The sequence below is a fragment of the Vidua chalybeata genome, chromosome 15 (assembly GCF_026979565.1).
Source record: "Vidua chalybeata isolate OUT-0048 chromosome 15, bVidCha1 merged haplotype, whole genome shotgun sequence".
Taxonomy (NCBI): domain Eukaryota; kingdom Metazoa; phylum Chordata; class Aves; order Passeriformes; family Viduidae; genus Vidua; species Vidua chalybeata.
Window position 1 is genome coordinate 16,878,846 of NC_071544.1, and position 20,763 is coordinate 16,899,608.

The 20,763-nt window shown below is 60.9% G+C and overlaps 1 protein-coding gene across 1 annotated transcript; it reads left to right on the plus strand.

The window, feature by feature from the left end:
* AFAP1L1 (actin filament associated protein 1 like 1) lies at window positions 1-20,224 on the plus strand. Its single transcript, XM_053956923.1, has 19 exons — window positions 1-51; window positions 11,467-11,595; window positions 12,039-12,122; window positions 12,429-12,526; window positions 12,667-12,778; window positions 13,117-13,215; window positions 13,589-13,800; window positions 14,136-14,315; window positions 14,976-15,062; window positions 15,292-15,385; window positions 15,515-15,667; window positions 16,391-16,602; window positions 16,868-17,013; window positions 17,320-17,398; window positions 17,511-17,625; window positions 17,765-17,929; window positions 18,270-18,448; window positions 18,704-18,832; window positions 19,051-20,224. Exons 1-19 carry the CDS (start codon window positions 36-38, stop codon window positions 19,072-19,074), a joined length of 2,313 nt encoding a protein of 770 aa, XP_053812898.1. The 5' UTR covers window positions 1-35; the 3' UTR covers window positions 19,075-20,224.
* Window positions 20,225-20,763: the final 539 nt, after the last annotated feature.

Here is a 20,763-nt window from a genome sequence, read left to right on the forward strand (position 1 = left end):
TCCCGGGGCGGCCGCGGCTGCCGCGGCTCCGGACCATGGACCGGCTCAGCGGTAAGGGCACGGCACGGCACGGCACGGCACGGCACGGGGCGCGCATCCCCTCCCCGGAGCACAGCGCTCCTTGCCAGGCGAAGGGAATCGCGGGTCGCGCATCCCGTCCCAAGCGAGCGGGTGCATCCCCCCCGGCTCCATGTGGGACCCTGCTCCCCACCAGTCCTCCAGCAGGGCCGGCTGGGGCACGGACTGGAACCAGTTTCTCTTCGCTGGTAGGATGGGTAAAACACCAGGAGCCTGCAGGGGAGGCTGTGGGGTGTAAGCACTTGTTAGGGGAAATTGTGGTCGTGGGAAGGGAGGTGGCGTTCCCCGATGGGGCTGATGGGGTTCAGAGGGTTTCCCTGCCGGGGAGTCTCCCAAAGCCGCGGAGGGCCCGGTCCCCACCCTGCTGGGGAGCAGCTCCTTCCCACACGTGTGTGATTGCTGCCTGCAGCCTGTGGCACCGGGCTCACGGAGCTCCTGGGCTTTGATCTGGGATCTGTAGAAACCTGCCAGGGCTTTGGGCCAGCTCTGCAGAGAAGGTCCTGGCTTTCTGCTGGGGCTGCCAGGTCCCTGGAGGGAGCACAGGGAGGTTTGCAGGGGGATTTCTCCTTGCTGCTGCTGCAGCTGATTGCAGCCGGGGGCTGCACGGGAGGAGCAGGTGGTGACACGATGGAGCAGGGGGGTCCTGGCCCTTGACCTGTCCTTGGAGGTGCTACAGAAACAATGGCCAAAAACGATAAGAGAGTGGCCAGGGGCGTCTCTGCTGCCGGGGCTGGACCGCGCTGAAGTCGCAGGAGTGCTGGCTCAGGAGCGCTGTGTCTGCAGCCCCGGCTCAGCACCACAAAGACCCAGGGGTCGAGAGTTCCCCTTGCCGATGTAAAAGGATGGGGTGGCGTTTCCGCAGTGGAAAGAGCTCTGAGGAGTTTGGGACCGCTGCAAACACAGGCGCGGTGTCAGTGGCCCGCAGCCCGGGAGGGGACAGGGACGGTGACAGGGACGGTGACAGGGACAGCCGTCCCCGTGGCTGTGTCCAGCCAGGGTGGCTTTGCCCGCTCCGAAGGAGGGGGAGTGTTGTCAAGTGACACTTGATGCCAGAGCTGTCCTCCAGAGGACACCACTGCTGGGGACAGGGGGGCAGAGGGTCTCGGCGTCCCCATTCTGCTGTGTGAGCTGATGGGAAATTCCCTGTTTGCAGCTCAGCCCACCCCAAAAACCCAACCTAGGACCTCATGGCAGGGAAGGAGGGGATGCCCAGCTGGGGGAGCCGTGTCTGGGCATGGTTTGGCCTCTCCACAGGTTGACCCTGCCAGGGAAGAGCTGTTTTATCCCCCTCGCTGGTGCCAGCGACAGCAGCGCCTGCCTGCTTTGTTTTGAGTGCTTGTGATGAATTGCTGTTGGCACCTGGATGGCTTTGCTAATGGAAACCTCCCCCAGCCCCTCCTGCTCATCAGCCAGAGCTGCTGGATCCCTCTGGGGGCTGTGGCTCGTGGAGGGAAGGTTCCCTTCCCCAGTGAAAGGGGGGGTCTGGCGTTAGGCAAGAGCTCTGTGCCCGTTCCCAGTCTCTGGCTGCTCTCTGGCAGCCCCTTCCTTCACCTGGAGCTCTGCTCAGGCCCTGCTGTATCGCGATTTTATCATCTGCCAGGTTTTTTCGTTGCCCAGCAGGCTGAGTGTGTGGCCCAGCTCTGTACCAGTGGCTGACTGGGGGGATCGGTGCTGTTGGCAGAGTTGTTTCAGGTTGTGCTGATGGAGAACCCAGCTCCCAAAGTGTGATTTGGGAGGTGATCCCTTGCTCAAACGCGCCTGTGCTCACACATGGCTTCTCCACCCTTATTAGTGTCTCTTCCCTGACCTTTTGAGCCACCAGAATTTAGGTCCTGCCCCAAACTTATCTGGGTTCTAAATCCAGCCAAGCCGGCGGAGATGTGTCGGGGATAAACTTGGCTCCAGCTCGCCCACAGGAATGGGGAGGCCGCAGGACGGGTGGGAGGGAGCCGGGATCATTCCTGCCCGGCTGGCAGCAGGAATCCTGCCGGTGGAAGGAAGGGCTCTGGGTGCTGAGGAGCACAGCCCGGGCCAGCTGTTAGCGCCGGGCAAGTGCCGAGCTCTCCTCCGCATTGCAGCCATTCCTTCCGCTGGAAACTCAACCACCGCCTGTTCCTAGCCCGGGGGTGGTGGGGAAGGGGCTGAGCCCCCCTGGGCCGGGTAGAACAGGGTGGGAGGCGGGATGCTGCTGCTGATGAAGCGCTGGAGTTGTTTGCCCCTCTGGATTTTCCAATCTCCCGCTGTGTGCAGCGCTGGCCGTAGCAGGGAAAGCCTGGATCCGTGTGAAGCCTCCTGGCAGCTCTGGAGGGCCTGCTGGAGAGGACATTGTGGGATAGTGTCCCCCAGTCAGGAGCCCTGGGGACTGTCCTGTCTGCCTGCACTGCCTGGAAAACCTGCCTCTTTCCCACTCTTGACCTGGAAATGCTCTTTTCCTGTGCAAACGTGCTGAGCTGCGAGGCTGCCCTGTGCTGTGGAGCGGTGCCTGAGCTCCCACGGGCCTGCGGGAGGTTCCTATCCCTGCCCAGGAAAACTTTGTTTAAGGTTTTGAAGGAGCTGTCTCATCCCAAGCAGTGGGAAGCCTTTTCAGAGGAGAACACAGGGTTCGACCCAAGCTCTGCCTGTTGTTCAGTGGCCAAATCGCTTGCTGGGGACAGGAGATAAGAGTGGAGCAGAGTGGAGGCTTGAAGTGGTTTCTGGCTTCCCAGACTTGTGTCCTAACCCCTCAGCCCTTCCCTATTATCTAGCCTGGCACAGCTCACGCTCCCTCCTGAGGAGCACATCTCCTCCTGCATATGAGGAACCTTCAAATTAATGACACAACTCTCTGTCCTGTAAAATACCGATTAAATGTCACCGTCCCAGGCCAGCGACACGACAATGGGGCTGGAAAGCTTTCACTGCCAGCCCTGCACAAACAAGGGGCTGGCACCCCAGCCAGGGCACCCAGGAGGTGACAGAGCAGGGAGGGCACCCTGGCAGGCAGCAGCCGCCTGTCATCACCCCGAGGTGCCGAGAGCAGCGGCATTTGGGGAGCTCAGGGCCCTGGGTGGATTCTGGGCTGACAATCTGCAGTGGCGAAGGATAAAATAACCTCTCAGAGCCTCCCCCCGCAGCACGGCTGCTGCAGCTCCTTTCCTGCTCCTGATAAAGCCTCCCGTGGCATCAAAGCCGGCTCTTTGGCAGGCGAGGGAAAACACTGACATTTCGTAACCGTTTGGAACAAAAACAGCTTTGCTGCAAGGGGTTTCCATGCTCAAAATAATTTTTTTTTTTTTTTTTGAAGTGGTTTTCGTGTGCATTTGATCCTGGAAGTGATAAGAGGGAGCTCGGGGAGACGCTGGTATGCTCTGATTGCAGGCAATTAGCAGGAGATGTGTAAGGAGCGCTTTGAAGAATGGCTTTGGCTTTCTCCGGGTTTTTTTTGTTTGTTTTTTTTTTTTTTTTTTTTTTGAACATTAAACCCACCCAGGTTTGTGATGGAGGAACAGCTGCTCATTTTAAGTGGACCAAAATTTTGGGACACCGCAGTTGTGAAGGGCAGAACAAGGACTAGAACTTACGTAGCAACAGGTTTGAGAGCTGGTTTTGGTGTCCCGGAGTTAAAAGCAGGTGAACCAGTCCCAGCACTGGTGGAGCCGCCAGAGCAGTCGGGTCACACCTTGTCACTTTTCCCGCTGGGACATCCCGGTTTTCCTGCCCCTGCAGCCCTGCCCTGCAGGGGTTAAACGGGTAGGAAATGCTGTCGGATGGTGGCCTCGGCGCTGCACCTGATGCTCCCGGCGGAGCTTGGCAAGGGAAGGAAAGGGAAGGGCTGAGAAAATAACGCTCATCCTGCTCGCCGAGGGTCCTGCGGGGCAGCGCGGCCCCAGCCCCCACACACGGACACCCTGTGCTGTGCCCCGGCCTGGGGACCTGGGGACACGGCTGAGGTGGCCACTGGGAGGGTCCCAACCCCCGCAGCGGGCAGGGGGACTCGTGTCCAGCGCAGCTCTGGACTCCTGGGCATTGTCGGGGTCAGGGCAGGGATGCCAAGGTCTGGGTTCTGGGCACATCTCCCTGCCCCAGGGCCACAGGGACATTTCCCCCACTGGCATCTGTGGGTTCTCCTCCCATCAGCTCTGTAAGGAAGGATCCACATCCTGCTGTTGGAGGCATTTGGGAAAGAGCAGTGGGATTTGGGAGAGCTGATCCTGCAAATCCCCGCCCATCCCCTGCTAGGTGAGGGTTTGGATCCTCCTCTCCTGCTCAGGAGCCTGTCACAAACTCCCTGGGTGACCTTTCCTCCCAAGAAGATGTGCCAGCTCTGGTGGCCTCCCCACGTCTCGCTCCTGCAGGTTGGGAATTGCATCCAAAGCATTTTGGAGCTTGGCTTTGGGGAATGGGGATGTACAGGACGTGGAGAAGTGTCTCTTGGGGTGCAGAGAGCTTTCCACCCCCACCAGAGGAGATTCTGGGGATGTGCGGGCTGGATCCAGCCTTGGGTGGTGGTGTGGACTGGTGGGAATTGGGGTTTCCCACTAGAATTCCTGCAGTTAGCTGGAATTCCTGCAATTAGCTGGAATTTCAGCTCTCCTGGAGGCTGAGGTTTGGAGGAGACCAAGGGCTGCAGAGAGGTGACAGCTCCAGGTCCCCAGAGGCAGGAAGGTGTGACCCAGGGAGGCTTCCCACTGCTCTGCCCACCACGGAGGGTGGGCAAAGGCTTGGGGCACCATCCCAGGGCCTCTCCCAGTTCTGGAGAGGAGCCCCGGCCAACCTGTTGCTGGAGTTTGTTTGGAAAAGGCCGACACCAAAATTTTGGTTGGAGGAAACACAGTTTATTCTGGGTCCTGAGTAATCCTAACATCTCTCCTCTGCCTGAAGTTTGTTTTTTATACATTACTCAGCAGGTCTCGCCCCTGCCTGACTATTCCTTTAAAGGGCATCTCAAACCTCTCCTTTTCATTCATTATTTAAATGTGTTTTCCAGCCAGCAGCCTCCAAGCCCAGCTCCCAGGCTGGAGCATCCTGCCATGAGCTTGCTGAGCCTGGCACCGAGTCCTGAAACGTAATCTGGGCCTGGCACTGAGCTTTAAGATCTAGTCTAGGAGTACTAAACCTGCTGCCTGTGATTTTCCAGAGCTGATCGTGTTGAGCTGGGGCTGGAGACCCCTCGTAGCTGGGGGTTGGGAGCAGAGTTTGGAGCCTGCCCGTGGCCTCTCTGGGGACACAGCAGGGTCACTCAGATCTCACACCCGGCTGGTTTTATTTGCTCAACATCTCGCTGTGCTCAGTTGTGAGAGGGGCGACCCAGAAACCACCCCCTGCTCCTCTGGGGTGGGGGTGGCTGCAGCCGCCAGGCCAGGGGGGATGAAGTTTGCTTTGGGTGAGCTAAAGCAAACAGCCACAAACTTCTCCAGGAGGCAGAGAAAAGGGGGGGACAGCCCCTGGAGAAGGGGTCCTGCCCCACAGCACGGGGCACTGGGGGGGTCATTGGCGGCCTGGGTCACAAGGAGGTGCTTGTTGGTGATTTAATCAGCCGGTTAATAATTACCTGTGAAGCTGCGGTGAGGAAGGGGCTGTCCCAGCAGCGATGTCCCTGCAGGGAGCCTCTGCCCCTCGGATGCCCCGTGGCTGTGCTGGGGAGGCGCTGCCCAAGGGTGCCAAAGTGAGGGGCTGGGATTGAGAGGGGGGCATTTCCCACCCACACAGCCCACCCTGCTCTGGGTGTGGCAGCACCAGGAGAGGCCGGACCCAGCCTGGGGGTGAGCCTCAGCCAGCACCACTCCCTTGGGCTGTGCTGCTGGCACCGGCCTGGGTGGGATCCCGGTTCATCCTCCTTCCCATTTAATCTGATTACACTGGGAAGAGGCTCCTCTGCCCCCCCGCGGAGTGAGTGATGGTTCCTGCAGTGTGTGAGCTGCCAGGGACACGAATGCAGGTGATAATCTTTGCCCTCTGCGCTGCTCCATCAGCCTGTAATTACACTTCCCTCTATTCCCTCTATTCCCTCGTTCAGGAGCGGCAGGAGGATGTGAGGAGCTCTCTCCTCCGGGAAGGAGCGTGCTCACAGGGGGCTGTTCGGACTCCTGCTTGTGTCCAGTTCCCTCCTGCAGCGCAGAGCTGTGGCTCCAGGGGTGTCCCACAGCTCCCTTTTGTCTTCTCCCCTTTTTGGGAGGTGCAGAGGGCTCAGAACTGCTCTGTGCAGAGGGCCAGGGGGTTGGGGGAGCAGCTCTGGGCTGGGCTTGACTGGTCTGTGCTGGGATAAGGCTCTGTGCAGGGCTGCTGATCCCGGGCAGAGGAGCCTGTGCTGCCAGAGGCACTGGGACAGGCCCGGGCCCCTCTGTGCCATGGCTGGAGTGAACTGGTGCCACTGCTGGAGTGAACTGGTGCCACGGCTGGAGTGAACTGGTGCCACTGCTGGAGTGAACTGGTGCCACTGCTGGAGTGAACTGGTGCCACTGGAGCCGAGCTGGGAGAGGATCCCCAGAGCTGCTGCCAGCGCTGGGTGTCTGCAGCAGATGGGGCACTGATGGAGAGGGCTCAGCAGGCACAGCCAGGCACCCTTTGTGCTTTTTAACCCTTCTGGTGGCACAGCCACGCACCCCTTGTGCTTTTTAACCCTTTGTGCTTTTTAACCCTTCTGGTGGCACAGCCAGGCACCCTTTGTGCTTTTTAACCCTTCTGGTGGCACAGCCACGCACCCCTTGTGCTTTTTAACCCTTCTGGTGGCTCATCTGCCCCTGTCCCGGGCTGGAGCAGGGTGGAGGAGCCCTCCAAGCCCTTGTGTAAGGGGAGCAGCCGCTGCTCTGGGGGGGCAGAAGCGGGGCCCTTGAGCCCCCTCAAGCAATCAGGTTCCACCTTCATCTCCCAGGGTTGGTTTTCCGAGGCTGTCAGCTAAGGGTATCAATTACTGCAAGGCCACGCTGCTGAGGGCCCCAGGGGCTGTGCGTGGCTGCTCTGCCTGCGTGGTGGAAGTGCTGAGAGGTGAGATTTGAGCTTGCCTTGTGCTCCCCAACCCCCCGGGATGCTGCAGCACCCAAACTGGGAGCAGGATCACGGGGTTACCCCAGTGAGGGGCAGCTGGGGGGCCAGGGAGGGTGGCAGGGTGCCAGGCAGGCAGGAGCCAGCCCCGAGTGCTCGGTCCTGCTGGAATTGTTGGATGCAGAGTCGGAGGCTCCCCCCCATCCGCCCCACTCAAGGGGCCCTTGTTTGCAGGGAGGAGATGATTCATGTGCACCGAGTGGCCCCTCAGCAAATCTTCCACTGTTAGGGGATGTTGCCAGGGCTCGAGTGTGATCATTGATGGTTGGATTTTCCCTGAAACCCCCCCGGCCTGGAGCAGGACGAGGAGGAGGAGGAGGATGAGGTGTTTTCCAGGCTGCTGTTCCTGGCCCTGCCAGCCCATCCCAGTTTTCCCCGCACCCAGAGGGTGCTGAGTGATGGGAGCAGAGCCTGGCTGGCTCCTGCCACCTCCGGGGGCCAGTGCTGCCCCTCTCCTGCCCGCTTGGCAGGGCAGTGCCACAGCAGCGGCCGCGGGCAGGGCGCAGGCAGCTCTGTCCTGCTGGCCCCTGCACAAAGGAACAATTCTGGGAGCGCCAGGCCACCCCCACCGAGGCACTTCCTCCCCCCCCCCGGCGGGGAGAAACCTCCTTGGGAATGGGAATGGGAACAGGAACTGCCCTGGGAGCTCAGCAAAGTGCCCAGGAGGCCGTGGGCTTCCTCAGAGAGCAGCAGGAGGGGGCTGCCAGCATCTCACCCCTCTGGTGATGCCCGTTCTGGGGCACCCAGCAGGGCGTGGGGACATGTCCCAGCTCTGCAGGTGGCTCCACATCGACCTGTGGACAGGTGAGCACGGTTTGTGTGCTGCAGAGGACAGCTCCGGATCTGTTTGTCCCACGGGCACCTCCCTGCAGAGCTCCCCCAGGGGCTGGGGTGTCCCTGGCTGCTGTCCCCACCTATTTGGGGCATCCCAGGAGCTCTCAAGGTTTGTTTGCTGCGGGTGGCAGCTGTGAGGAGCCCTGTGCCTGCAGGCAGAGCGGCCAAGGGCCCTGCCCGTGCCAACAGGAAGGATTTATTTGTGCTTGGGTTTTATTTTAGCTACAAACAATGGCTGTTACTCCCAGCATCCGATTTCCCCCGGCCCCCCTCGGGCCCAGGCATCACCTGGCGCAGGAGGAAGCGTGGCCGGAGGCAGGAGAGCTGTGGCCACAGGATGGGGCTCCCTGTGCACCTCCCACTGCATTTCAGAGCTGTGATTCAGCATCTCCCCTCCCCGGGGCTCTCTCAAGCTGCAGGCTGGGCTTTTCTTGGAGTGAGAACTCCATGGGGTTGTCTTATCTCTCCCCTTGCAAAAGCCCGGTCTCTACAGCAGGAAACTCCTGCTTTGGCTTGGCCAGAGACTCTTCCTCCTCCTCCTCTTCCTCCTCTCTGCAGGTCACTGGAGCAGGACCCGATTTTTGCTGCTGTGCTGGAGCAGAGCCGGGGAGAGGGGCAGGGAGGCTCTGCAGCTGCAGGCTGTGTCCAGCCCTTATCTCTGTGCTGGGAAAAGGGTCCCTGAGCAGGGGAGCACTTGTGGGGTCTAAAAATAGAGCTGGCCTGGTGTAGGGTGGAGAGGGGGGCTGGAGGGGATGCAGCTCCTTTGCTGCTTGGTGCTGCTGCCAGGGCAGGATTTGGCAGCACTGCCCCGGTGTCCTGCATGGCAGCAGGGTCCTGCTGCTGTCCCCTGGGTCACCCTGTCCCAGCAGAGCCACCCTGGGTCCCCCCAGCCCCTCCAGGCCTGATGGTTAATGCTAAAGCCATCTGCTGCCACGGCTCCTGGCCTTCCCAGGCTCCTGGACATCTCCCGTCCTGCCTCGGGCAGGCTGCAGACGTGGAGAGGAGGGCGTTTCTGGTGTCCCTGTGTGTCCTGGGGTGTCTGTTCAAAGCCTGAACGCAGGGCACCGCGGTGATCCCACAGATTTCGGGCGCAGGAGAAGCCCCAGCAGAAAGCAGCAGGTGGGAGCCATTTGCCAGCACCACCTGGAGGTGTCCCAGAGCAGGGGACACGGCGTCCGTGTGTCACCTGTGGTCACTGTGACACCCCACCCCTCCTCCCCAGGAGCCCTTTGCTGTCCTGCTGCCGCTGTCCCCGGGCTCAGAGCCCCCAGGGGCACTGACACCAGTGCCCACCCCAGCACAGGAGATGTCCCTGTCCCCTGGGCCAGCTCTGTGCTCACTCCCACCAGCTCTTGTCTGTGCTGGTCCTTGCCTGCCAGGTGACCTTGGGTGTGCCACCATCCCCTGCTGCCCCCCTGGAGCAATCTCCCCTCACTTCCTGCAGCCCCCCCCCCCATTAATTTCCTTCAGGCTGGAAGCCTAACGAGCGTAGGAAATGAATTCCTTGCCTCCCTGCGCTCCCCCGGGCTCTGCTCAGCGTGCCCTCCTGGGATCACAGGCCTCTTTGACTGCCCCCTCCCTCCCCCCTTGTATTTTGGAGGATGTTTAACAAGGGAGATGGAGGGGACAGCTCAGCTGGGGGGAAACAAAGGCGCCTTCAGAGCTCTCTGTCCGTGCTGAGTGTGCCCGGCTCGGGGCATTGCTCTGAGCTCAGCCCCTGCCAGCAGCCCTGGCTTATCAGGCACCTTGGCTCTGCTGCCCAGCGGGGTCCCTCTGCCCCCTCCCTGCCTGCTGTGGCACTGTTAACAGAAACCAGGCTGTCCTTTGGCCCCTGGCTGGCCCAGAGCCCTGACACCGAGCTGGTGCCTGTGATGGGACGTGTCCTACACGTGGCAGGGGATGGGGATGCTGCTGGCCCCATGGCCTGGGGTTTGGGGTGTTCTGGGAGTGGGGGGATGCTGCTGGCCCCATGGCCTGGGGTTTGGGGTGTTCTGGGAGTGGGGGGATGCTGCTGGCCCCATGGCCTGGGGTTTGGGGTGTTCTGGGAGTGGGGGGATGCTGCTGACACCATGGCCTGGGGTTTGGGGTGTTCTGGGACTGGGGGGATGCTGTTGACACCACAGCCTGGGGTTTGGGGTGTTCTGGGACTGGGGGGATGCTGTTGACACCACAGCCTGGGGTTTGGGGAGCTGTGGAAAGCCAGTGCAGGGAGGAGCCTTCACAGTCCCCCTCCCCCTTGTGGGAGCTGATGGCTGAGCTGGGGCAGCAGGAGGGTGAGTGACTCCGGAGATGTTTGCAGGTGCTGGCTGGACAGGGGAAATCAGGCTTTTTGTCCCAGCTGCTTCCTTGCAGTCCCGTGCCCTGCCAAGCCCTGCAGGGAGGATGTCTCACCTTCCTGGAGATCACCAGCAGGAGCCTGATCCTGTCCCGCCTGTGCAGCACTCTGCAACATCCCAGGGAGGGTTTTCCTCTCTTCCCTCCCTCCCTGCCTCTGCAGAGGGGCCCTGGGGGCTGGGTGCTTACCCCAGCCACGAGGCAGAGCAGGTCCCCACCATGGGAGCAGGGGCCAGCGAGCTGAGCGTGGGCAGGACCTGTCCCGTGGCTGCCTGTTGGCTGTGGGATGTCATTCCAGCTCAAGGAGCAGGAATCCCATTCCCTGTGGCTGCCTTCTCCTTCCCCAAGGCCTGAGGGGTGCTTGTCTGCTCCTCCTGGAGCAGTACTGAGGCCTCTCCTGCTGCCTGGGGCTGCCTCTCCTGGCTTGGCCTGCCCGTGGGAGACGGGCACTGCCCGGTGCTGTGGCCAGAAGGGCCGAGGCTGCTCTTCAGCTTGGCATTGGGGAGGGAGGAGGAAGCAGGAGGTCTGTGGAGGTAGAGTGCAGGGAGGCAGGAAGAGCCTCGCGAGCCACATCCTGCCCCGTGTCCTGGGTCGGTGGCCACTGGGGCTGGCACGTTGTCTCTGTGCCCAGGGGCTCGTCTTGGCTGGCACTGCTCCCCGTCATCCCCCTCCCGCTGGGCTCCCCTTCACCCTTTGAAACACCAGTTGGTTTTATTGTGCTGCTTTTGGCTCCACGCTCCTTACATGAGGAAGGAGGATCCCATCAGTGCCTCAGCATCCTTCCCTTCCTCTGGGAAATGCCCTGTGCCAGCCCCTTGCTGCTGCCCAGCTTTGCTGTGCCAAGGAGCAGTGTGGGGACAGCTACAGCCCTGCCAGGGTGTCCCCACGCTCTGGGGCACACGCTGTCCCCTCCTTGGAGCCATCCCCATTAGTCAGCACATCCAAGCTGCCTCGGTGGTGACTCTTGGCCTCTGTTTCTGTCGCTGGAGACCCAAAGCCAGCTGTGTGCCACCCCAGCTGTGCTGTGAGGATGTGTGGTGGCTGCCAAGAGGAGGGATCCTGCGCTGGGAGGAGCTGCAGCTCTTTCTTTCTGCGCCATCCAGAGCTCCAAGTTTGCTGGAGTTCCGGCCCATTTTGCCTTGTCTTGACCCCAGCATCCCGACCCCCCCTGGCTGACGGGATTTTTCCTGCTCCCCTCAGTGCTGGACCAGCTCCTGCCAGAGCTCAGCGTTCTGCTCAAGCTGCTGGACCACGAGTACCTGAGTGCCACCACGCAGGAGAAGAAGCTGGCTGTCTCCACCATCCTGCAGAAGCTGCAGCCACCTGCAGGTCTGTGGTGGCCAGGGGCTGTTCCCAAAGGCAGTGGGTGTCCCCAGCAGTGCAGGGAAAAGCTTCTGCAGGGCAGGGATGAGCCCAGCACCTGCTCAGCCCCCTCAGGGCACTTTGCTCCCTGCTTTCCCTTCTGAGCTCCTCCCTGGCCGGGAGCAGGGCTGGCGTCAGCCGTGCCCCGGGCCCAGGAGGGCTGCTCCCTGCGGAAACGCTGCTTCCAGAGCTCTTCCTGCCTGGGTTTGTGCTGAGCGCAGGGGTTTCCGCGGGAAGGCCGGCACTGTGCACCTGGGGCTTCACAGAGCCCCCCATTCCTGCTCTCCTGGGGGAGCTGCAGCATCCCTGGGGGTTCCTCCATCCCCGGTGCCTGCTCTGTGTCCCCGGGATTGTGGGGACGAGGGGTGCCAGTGCCTGCCCCAGGCTCAGAGCATCCCCCTCAATTCCAGGGAAGGATGTGGACTACATGTACGTCAACACAGCGTCCCTGGGCAATGGCACCAGCTTCGTGGAGTCCCTCTTTGAGGAGTTTGGTACGTGTGGCTGAGCTGGAGGGGTGCCCTGGGGGTCATGCTGGGTGCATGCTGGTCCTGGGGTCCTTTGGAGGAAGGGTGACAGTGACATCCTTGTGTCCAGAGTGGGCATCATCGCTCTGGGTGCTTGTTCCTGCTCCCTTGGAGCTGTTTGGGGGCTGGCCATGCTCCAGCTGTGTTTAGCAGTGATTCCCATCTCCCAGCACCTTCCCAGGGAAGGGCCATGGAGGGAGATCCCTGCAGGGCACAGCTGGGATGTCCAGCCCTGCTTTCCTGCTCCCCTCACCCTCTGCCTACCCCGTGCAGACTGTGACCTGCGGGACCTGCAGGACATGCAGGAGGAGGAGGGGGACACCAGCGACGCCGTTGGCTTGGAGCTGGCAGGGAGCCAGACAGCCAAACCTGTAAGTGCCTGGCTGTCCCCGAGCCAGGTCTGCGTGGGGAGGTGACAGTGGCCAGGGTGGGACCCTTCCTGTGCCCTGCTGGGGCTCCTGCCCCTGCTGCTGCCTGCCTCATGCTGGAGGTGTTTCTGTTTCTGCTCCAGGTTCCTGTGGATCCTGCTCCTCCTCTGCCCACCACTCCCCCTCCTGAGGATTACTACGAGGAAGCGCTGCCCCTGGGCCCTGGCAAGGCCCCCGAGTACATCACCTCCCGCAGTGAGTCCTGCTCCAGCCAGGCCAGCAGGAGGGTGGGGGGAGCCCCACGAGCCGCCCGCTGCATCCCTCACCTGCCTGACAAACCAGGCAGCTCTCAGTGGCTCATCCTGGGGATGGAATTGTCACTGCTCCCACCAGCAGCGCTCCTGTCCCGCTCCTTGGTATTGCAAGGAGTTGTTTGCTCCAGCCAGACTGGGGATGAGGTGATGGGGAGACATGAGAGCCATGGGAGGAACAATGCTGGGATGCCCTGCAGAGCGTGCTTGGCTGTGCCCCACTGAGCATCCATGAGGGAAAACCGAGTGTACCAGCCCCAGCCCGCTCTGCTTCCCCTGCAGACAGCTCCAGCCCCCCCAACTCCATCGAGGACGGCTATTACGAGGATGCAGACAGCAGCTACCCCGTCACCAGGATAAACGGGGAGCAGAAAAGTTCCTGTAGGTATCTGGGTGTCCTCGACAGGGAGGGGAGAGCTTTGGCAAGGTCCAGCCCGAGGTGGGGCTTGAGCAATGGGCTGGGGGCTGCTGGGGTCGAGGCTGGAGAAGCAGGATTTCAAAGTGTGAGCCTTGCAAAGAAATCGAGCAGCCCAGGGCTCTGGATAGATGCACCTGGGGCTCGGCCCACGAGCATCCTGCTGGGATTCCAAGGGAAGTGGAGGTGGCTGCTGCCAAACGCTGAGGGTTTCCAGAGGGTGCCACAGAATCCACCTATCCCAGCGCCCAGCCCAGCTCTGTCTGGAGCCTGCTGGGCATGGGGAACCCTGGCAAGGTGTGTGGCACCTTTTAGGGTGACTCCCCCGCTTCCTTCCAGACAATGACTCGGATGCCATGAGCAGCTCTTACGAGTCCTACGAGGAGGAGGAGGAGGAGGGCAAGGGCCAGCAGCTGACACACCAGTGGCCCTCGGAGGAGGCCTCCATGAACCTGGTGAAGGATTGCCGGATCTGCGCGTTCCTCTTGCGCAAGAAGCGCTTCGGACAGTGGGCCAAGCAGCTCACCATCATCCGGGATGGCAAACTGCTGGTGAGCCTGGCCTGGGGGCACAGACACCTCCTGGGGGGTCGGGAGGGTGGCTGAGCCCAAGCGGAAGGAACAAAAGCACCATCCAAACAAAGCCCCTGCCCCAAGGCTGCCACCCAAGCAGCAGCTGCCCTCGCTTACCTTGCAAAGAAACAGAGGGCTGCCCTATTTTTGGGACACCACGGAGTGAGAGGGCACCTTCAGGCTGTTGCACAGCCTGAGCCCCCTCCATCTGTGCCACCAGCGAGGGACTCCGTGCCACCTGTGGGAGCCCCCAGCACAGCAGCCAGCCAGGCAGGTTTGGCTGAGCCCTGAGCAGTTCTCTCCGCTTCCCTCAGTGCTACAAAAGCTCCAAGGACCGGCAGCCACACGTGGAGGTGCCCCTGACCACCTGCAACGTCATTTACGTCCCCAAGGACGGGCGGCGCAAGAAGCACGAGCTGCGGTTCTCGCTGCCGGGGGCCGAGGCGCTGGTGCTGGCAGTGCAGAGCAAGGAGCAGGCTGAGGAGTGGCTCAAGGTACCCCTGCTCCTGCCAGGGGCATCCACAGACCCCACCTTGGCATCCTCCCTGCCCGAGCTGGGCAGGGGGCCGCCCTGGGAACGGCCTTGCCCCGCTGGAAGGGGAAGGGGGCTTTGCTCCCGGCTCTTATCGGCCGCTTCCCAGGGCCTGGGCGGCTCTGGCGCTGATAGCCCGGGCTGGGGGATGTTTGCTCTCCCCTTCCTCTTCCCCAGGGCCCTTTCCTGCCTTTGTTCAGGGCCGGGAAGCGGGGGCTGCGGGGAAGGGGCAGCGGGTGGGAAAGGAGCGTCTGAGCACACCGCCGACGCAGCTGTCACCCCAAATGTGGGAGAACGGGGTTGTTTTACACACCCAGGACACGCCACGCCTTAAAACAGGGGGGTCACGAGGTGTCCTGTGCTGGCAGGGTTGATGCTGGCTTGGCACCTAAGTCTCTCCCTTCTAAGATTTCCAAAATCCCTGACAAAACCCACAAAACTGGTTGAAGTTTTGAAGGGGCCAAGGTGCGAGCAGTCCCAATCTGGGTTTGCTGCCCTGAGCTGTGGGGACCAGGACCTGTCCCCATGGTTCAGCCTGGCCCTGGAATGAAGGAGCTGAGCCAGGGAGGGCAGCGCTGGCCCTGGGGTCATTTTGAAGTGACAGCTGGGGCTGTCTGTGCAGGTGATAAAGGAAGCCAGCAGTCCAGCAGCAGGCGGGATGGAAGCCCCCACCTCCCCAGTGATGCCGTGCAAGATGGAGCTGGACAAGGTGATGATTTATGAGGGTCCTATGCAGGGGCTGTGTGGGGCTGCTGTGGGCAAACCTGGGGAACCCATGGCTGGAGGACCCCAAAATTCCTGGCGCTGCACAAGGAGCCCTTCCCATTCTCACAGCAGCTCTGTAGGGCTGGGAAGGGGAACCGGAGCTGGAAATCCCAGCCCTGTGCAGGGGGATGAAGGGCTGGGGGTGGTGCTGATGGGATTCTGCTCTCCCACAGCGGCTGTCCCAGGAGAAGCACACCTCAGACTCGGACAGTGTGGCCATGGGTGACACCGGGTCCCCAGCTGCCCGCAGAGAGCACGGCGAGCACGGTACAGTCCCCGTCCCCACTGCCCGCCCAGCCAGGGCCAGCTGTGTGCCCCCGGCTGGGCAGCATCCTCTGCAGCCAGGTGGGATGCCAGGACACGCACCAGGGTCACACAGCTACCCTGTCCTTCCAGGGAAAGGCAAAAAGAGCGGCCTGGCTGACCTGAAGGGCTCGGTGAGCCGGGCAGCGGGAAAGAAAATCACCAGGATCATCAGCTTCTCCAAGAAGAAGCCGTGCCCCGAGGACACCCAGACCTCCTCCACCGAGGAGGACATCCCCTGCTGCGGTTCGTGCGGGCTGGGGGCAAAGATGGGGCTGGGATTGGAGTGGGGTCAGTGGGCAGTGACATCCTTCCCCCAGCGTGGCTGCGGGGTCAGGGGTGGGGACAAGCTCACCACGGGGGCTGTGACACTGCCCAGGCCTGGCTCTGCAAATTCCAGTGACGAGTAGGCAAGGGGTCACCCATGTGCCCAAAAACGGGCTTGGGGGGACTTTGTGGTACCGAGCTGGCAGCTCCCCTGGGCCCAGCTGGTTGTCTGGGGGGAAACTGAGGCACAGAAGGGCTGGATGAACAGGAAGCCATGCTGTAAGCTCTGTCTTGTCAAAGCCTGCTTGTTTTTATTGGACACCAAGTAAGTACACAAGCGCTTGGTAAGTTTAAGGGTTAAAAAAAAGCATTTTATTCAAGCATCTGATATTTATGGAATTCTAGAGTTGACTGTGGATTGGAGGATGGAATTACCACTTCTCTAACTACACTGGTCAAACGAACAGTCCATCAATTCTCTCTTTTTATAAAGAAGAATGTAAAGCAATTATTATTTACATGAAGAGTGTGTGAGAACTCTAGTAGAAATACGTAAATAGATCAGAAAGTTGAAGAAGTTTTATGAGAACTGTAAAACTTTCAAAAGAACTATAAAAGAAAACGCTTTTAATGATCAGGGCAACACCTGCCGAGGCACAGCCAAGCAGCTGCTGATGCCCTTCCCTCCCCTGCCACCCCCAGGCTACCTCAGCGTGCTGGTGAACCAGTGCTGGAAGGAGCGCTGGTGTCGCCTCAAGGGCAACACCCTGTACTTCCACAAGGACCGCACGGACCTGCGCACGCACGTGAACGCCATCGTCCTGCGGGGCTGCGAGGTGGTCCCCGGGCTGGGCCCCAAGCACCCCTTCGCCTTCCGCATCCTGCGCCACGGGCACGAGGTGACGGCGCTGGAGGTGAGCGGGGTGCGGCGGGGCTCTGAGCGCCGGGTTGTCAGGCTGGGGGAGCAGCCCTCGGGATGAGCAACATCCCACGCAAGGAAGTGCCTTGTTTTGCCCTCCCCCTGGAAAGCTCAGGGCACCTTTTGGGTGAGCTGGGGCAGCTGCACAGGAATTTGGTGCACAGAGAGGGATTGCGCACGGCAGGGATTTGCGTCAGCAGGCAGCAAGGATGAGGGGCTGGGAGCTGGGTGTGCACCCCAGCTTTTTCTCTCTCCTCCAGGCAAGCTGCTCTGAAGACCTGGGCCGCTGGCTGGGTCTCCTCTTGGTGGAAACAGGCTCCCAGACAGCCCCAGAGGCCTTGCACTACGACTACGTGGATGTGGAGACCATAGCCAACATCGTGACGGCCGTGAGACACTCCTACCTGTAAGGCCGTGCTCCTGCTGTGCCAGGGGCTGGGTGCTGGGCTGGGCACGGTGATCCTTGGTCCTGTGGAGTCCCTAGAACGGGCACAGGCTGGGCTGTGGTTTGTGGCTGTGGTCTCGGGACCGTCAGAGCCCCAGGGTTTATTCCCTAGGGCAGGATGGGAAGCTGAAAGGGTTTCATCAGTGCTGATGGGAGGGTGTGGTAGGGTAGGGTTATGAGATGCAGGAATCCCTCTGAGCTGGAAGGGTTCCCTGAGGGGCTGGCAACGATGTTCTGGAAAGGAAAACCCCACCCCTCCTTCTGCAGGTGGGCCAGCTCCTCCCAGGACCACCGAGCGGACTCCTCTCGGGTGGTGTACGATGATGTCCCCTACGAGAAGGTTCAGGTGAGCACCGCTTCGTGGCTCATCCTCTCCCACCACAGTGGCCCAGGGAGCCGTGGCCGGGCTGGGGGATGGCCCTGCAGGTGTCTCAGCTCGCTCTCTCTCCTGCCTGCAGGCAGACGAGGAGCCGGGGCGGCCGGGGGCCGCTCAGGTGAAGCGCCACGCCTCGTCCTGCAGCGAGAAGTCGCGGCGGGTGGACCCGCAAGTCAAAGTGAAGAGACACGCGTCCAGTGAGTCCCCGGGCCACAAACGTCCCCAGGGCTCCTGGCCGGTGCGGGAGGGGGCCGTTCCCTGAGGGATGTGGGTGGGCTCAGCTGCACCACGGGTGCCATCGGTGCAGCCCTTCACGGACCCTCCCCGTGCCTGCAGGTGCCAACCAGTACAGGTACGGCAAGAACCGGGCCGAGGAGGACGCCAGGCGATTCCTGACGGAGAAGGAGAAGCTGGAGAAGGAGAAGGCATCGATCCGCAGCGAGCTGATGTCGCTGCGGAAGGAGAAGCGGGAGCTGCGGGAAGCCATGAAGGGCAGCACGGGTAGGTCGGGGCCATCCGAGCGCTGCCGGGCACTCGGGTACAGAGCACAGGGACACCGCGGGGACAGCGTGGCCGGGAGCTGCGCTGGCTGCAGCGCTCTGCCGGGCTGGTACAGAGCACAGGGACACCGCGCTGGCCGCAGGGACAGCGCGGCCGGGAGCTGCGCTGGCTGCAGCGCTCTGCCGGGCTGGTACGGAGCACAGGGACACCGCAGGGACAGCGTGGCCGGGAGCTGCGCTGGCTGCAGCGCTCTGCCGGGCTGGCAGCCCCATCTAGTGTCCCCGCGCAGGAGGATGGGTGGATTCTCCCAGCGCTGAGCTCTGGGTGATTGTGCAAGCAGGGCCGCGGCTGCAGGAGCTGGAGCAGCGGGTGGCGGTGCTGGAGGAGCGCTGCCGGCAGAAGGAGGAGTCTCGGGTGGATCTGGAGCTCAAGCTGACCGAAGTGAAGGAGCAGCTGAAGCAGTCGCTGGCAGGAGGGCCGGCCCTGGGGCTGGCCGTGACCAGCAAGACTGAGAATGGGGTATGCATCCCTTTTTCCTCGCTCACAGCTCCAGCTTCTGCAAGAAACAGTGGTTGGGGTATTGTGGGGAGCAGCACAGGGGAGAGGGGACATCCCTGTGGCTTTGTCCCATTGTGGACAGAGGTGTGTGAGTTGAATTTGGTCACCTCAACTTTTATCTCATTACAGTTCATGCTTTTTTTTTTTTTTTTTTTTAAGCTGGTTGTCAATGCTTCCTGAGTTTCCTGAGCTTTTCTTGCTCCCCTTTTTCCACAGGAAACTACAAACAAGCCAAACGGGAGCCCCCCTGAGCACTTGGTCCCTGTGAATTGTGCGGCAGAGCTGAGGAAGAGAAGCCCCTCCATCATCCCTGCCAACACGGGGAGCGTGCTGCGGAAAGCCAAGGTCCTGCTCAGCTCTCCCTCTCCTCCCTGGCCCCACGGGAAATCTCAGTCCTTGCCCCTTGTTTGACCATGAAATCATGGAAGTGCAAGGCTGGGTGGGAGAGGGAAATGCTTGGAAGATGCTGGGTTTTAAGCCCCCAGCAGGGAGGGATGCCTTGAAGTGTTGCTTTTCCAGTGACGTCTCCTCATCCCTTTTTTTCTTTCTTCCTTTCTCTGCAGGAATGGGAAAAGAAGCAGACTTAACTCAGCCTGCCAAGCCCTGAACACACAGCGGGGATCACAGAGGAGCTACCAGCCCCCTTTCTCTGAGACACTGGGAGGGTGCTGGGAAGGCGTGGTGGAAGAGACCTTCTGCCAGCCCCACCAGTGCGGCACCACCAGCACTATAACCCAGGGGAAGGGGGCAGGAGGGGACTGGGGAGGCGGGTGGGGAAAGGGAGTTCCTTGTGGATCAGGGTCACAAACTACTGGGAAACCCAGCTCTGGGGGAGCCTGCCCCGGAGCCAGGAGTCCGACACAAACTCTGGGTGCAGAGGGAAGGAGGGGAGAGCCTGGCGCTGGCAGTTGGCACTGCCCAGCAGGTGCTCCAGTTTTGGGGATCAGCGTGTGTCCAGGCTAACATTTGCCAAAGCAACCATGGACTCGTTGGGGGTTTTTGGCCCCCTCAGTTTTGGGATTCAGGAGCGGCTCAGGACCAGCCACTTCAGAGATGCCAGTTGTTCACCCTGCTCACAGCTCCCAGCTCTGCAGGGTCTCATCTCAGGGTTCCTCATGGCTCAAGCTTGCTGTGCCTCAACCAAGTGCCTTTGTCCAGTATTTCCTTCTTGTTCTCCAGGCAGTAAGGGTGAGGGCATGCTGCTTTCCCTTGGAATGAAGGAAGCTCAAGTGTCAGCACTGGAAAGCAAATTAACAGTGGGCACCTTTTACCTTTGCTAAACAGCTTAGAAGTGTTGCAAAGGGCTGGGGATGGAGGCAGGCCAGCTTCCTGCCCCGGTCCCATGCTGGTTTTGGGGGGAGAAGGGACGGGGATGGGGCTGTCTTCTGGCCAACAGTACATTCACACTCCGGCTGCTGCACTCAGACACAGGTTGGTGAGGCATGTGATCAAAATGGAGTGAAGTCTAAAAATTAAAAAAAAAAAAAAACAAAAAAAACAAAAAAAACAAAACAGCAGGGCTATTGGAGCAGAAAAGTGAAATGGGGTAAGGTCATTCAGCACAGGCAGAAACAAAGGACAGGAATGGAAAGGCCCCAGCTTTTGTGCTGGGAACAAGGGAGCCATCGTCACCCTGTCATACTATGGACTGCCACAGTTAACCTCTGGAGCTCGCTCTTCCACAGCCCTGTGTTAGTACCTAGGTAAGCAGCTTTTAATAAAAATGCTGGCACTGGCCTGCCCGGTCCTGTGGCTGAGGGAACAGGGTGGGAATGCTACTCCTGCTCCAAGGGAAAGGGGCTGGGCTGAGCTCAGCACCCCTGTGGCAGCAGCTGCTGGGACAAGCAGCACCCTGGAAGCACATCAGAGAATCCCAGACTGGTGTGGGTTGGAAGGGACTTTAAAGCTCATCTCGTTCCAAGGGGCAGGGACACCTTCCACTATCCCAGGACCCTATCGGTTCCATCCACTCCGGCCTTGGACACTTCCAGGGATGGGACAGCCACAGCTGCTCGGGGCACCCTGTGCCAGGGCCTCAGCATCCTCACAGAGAACAACTCTTCCCCAATATCCAATCTAGCCCTATCCTCTGGCAGTTTGAAGCCATTCCCCCTCATCCTTCACGCTGGCTCCCCGTGGGTAGCCTGTAGCTGTCAGCAGCTTTGGCCGAGGCTTTGCGCTTTGGTTCATGTTTGTTCACCACGGGTAAGGAACACTCGCAGTCTCTTCCAGTCCTTTCCTGAACTAGAGGTGAAACCTGCCCTGTAACCACCCTT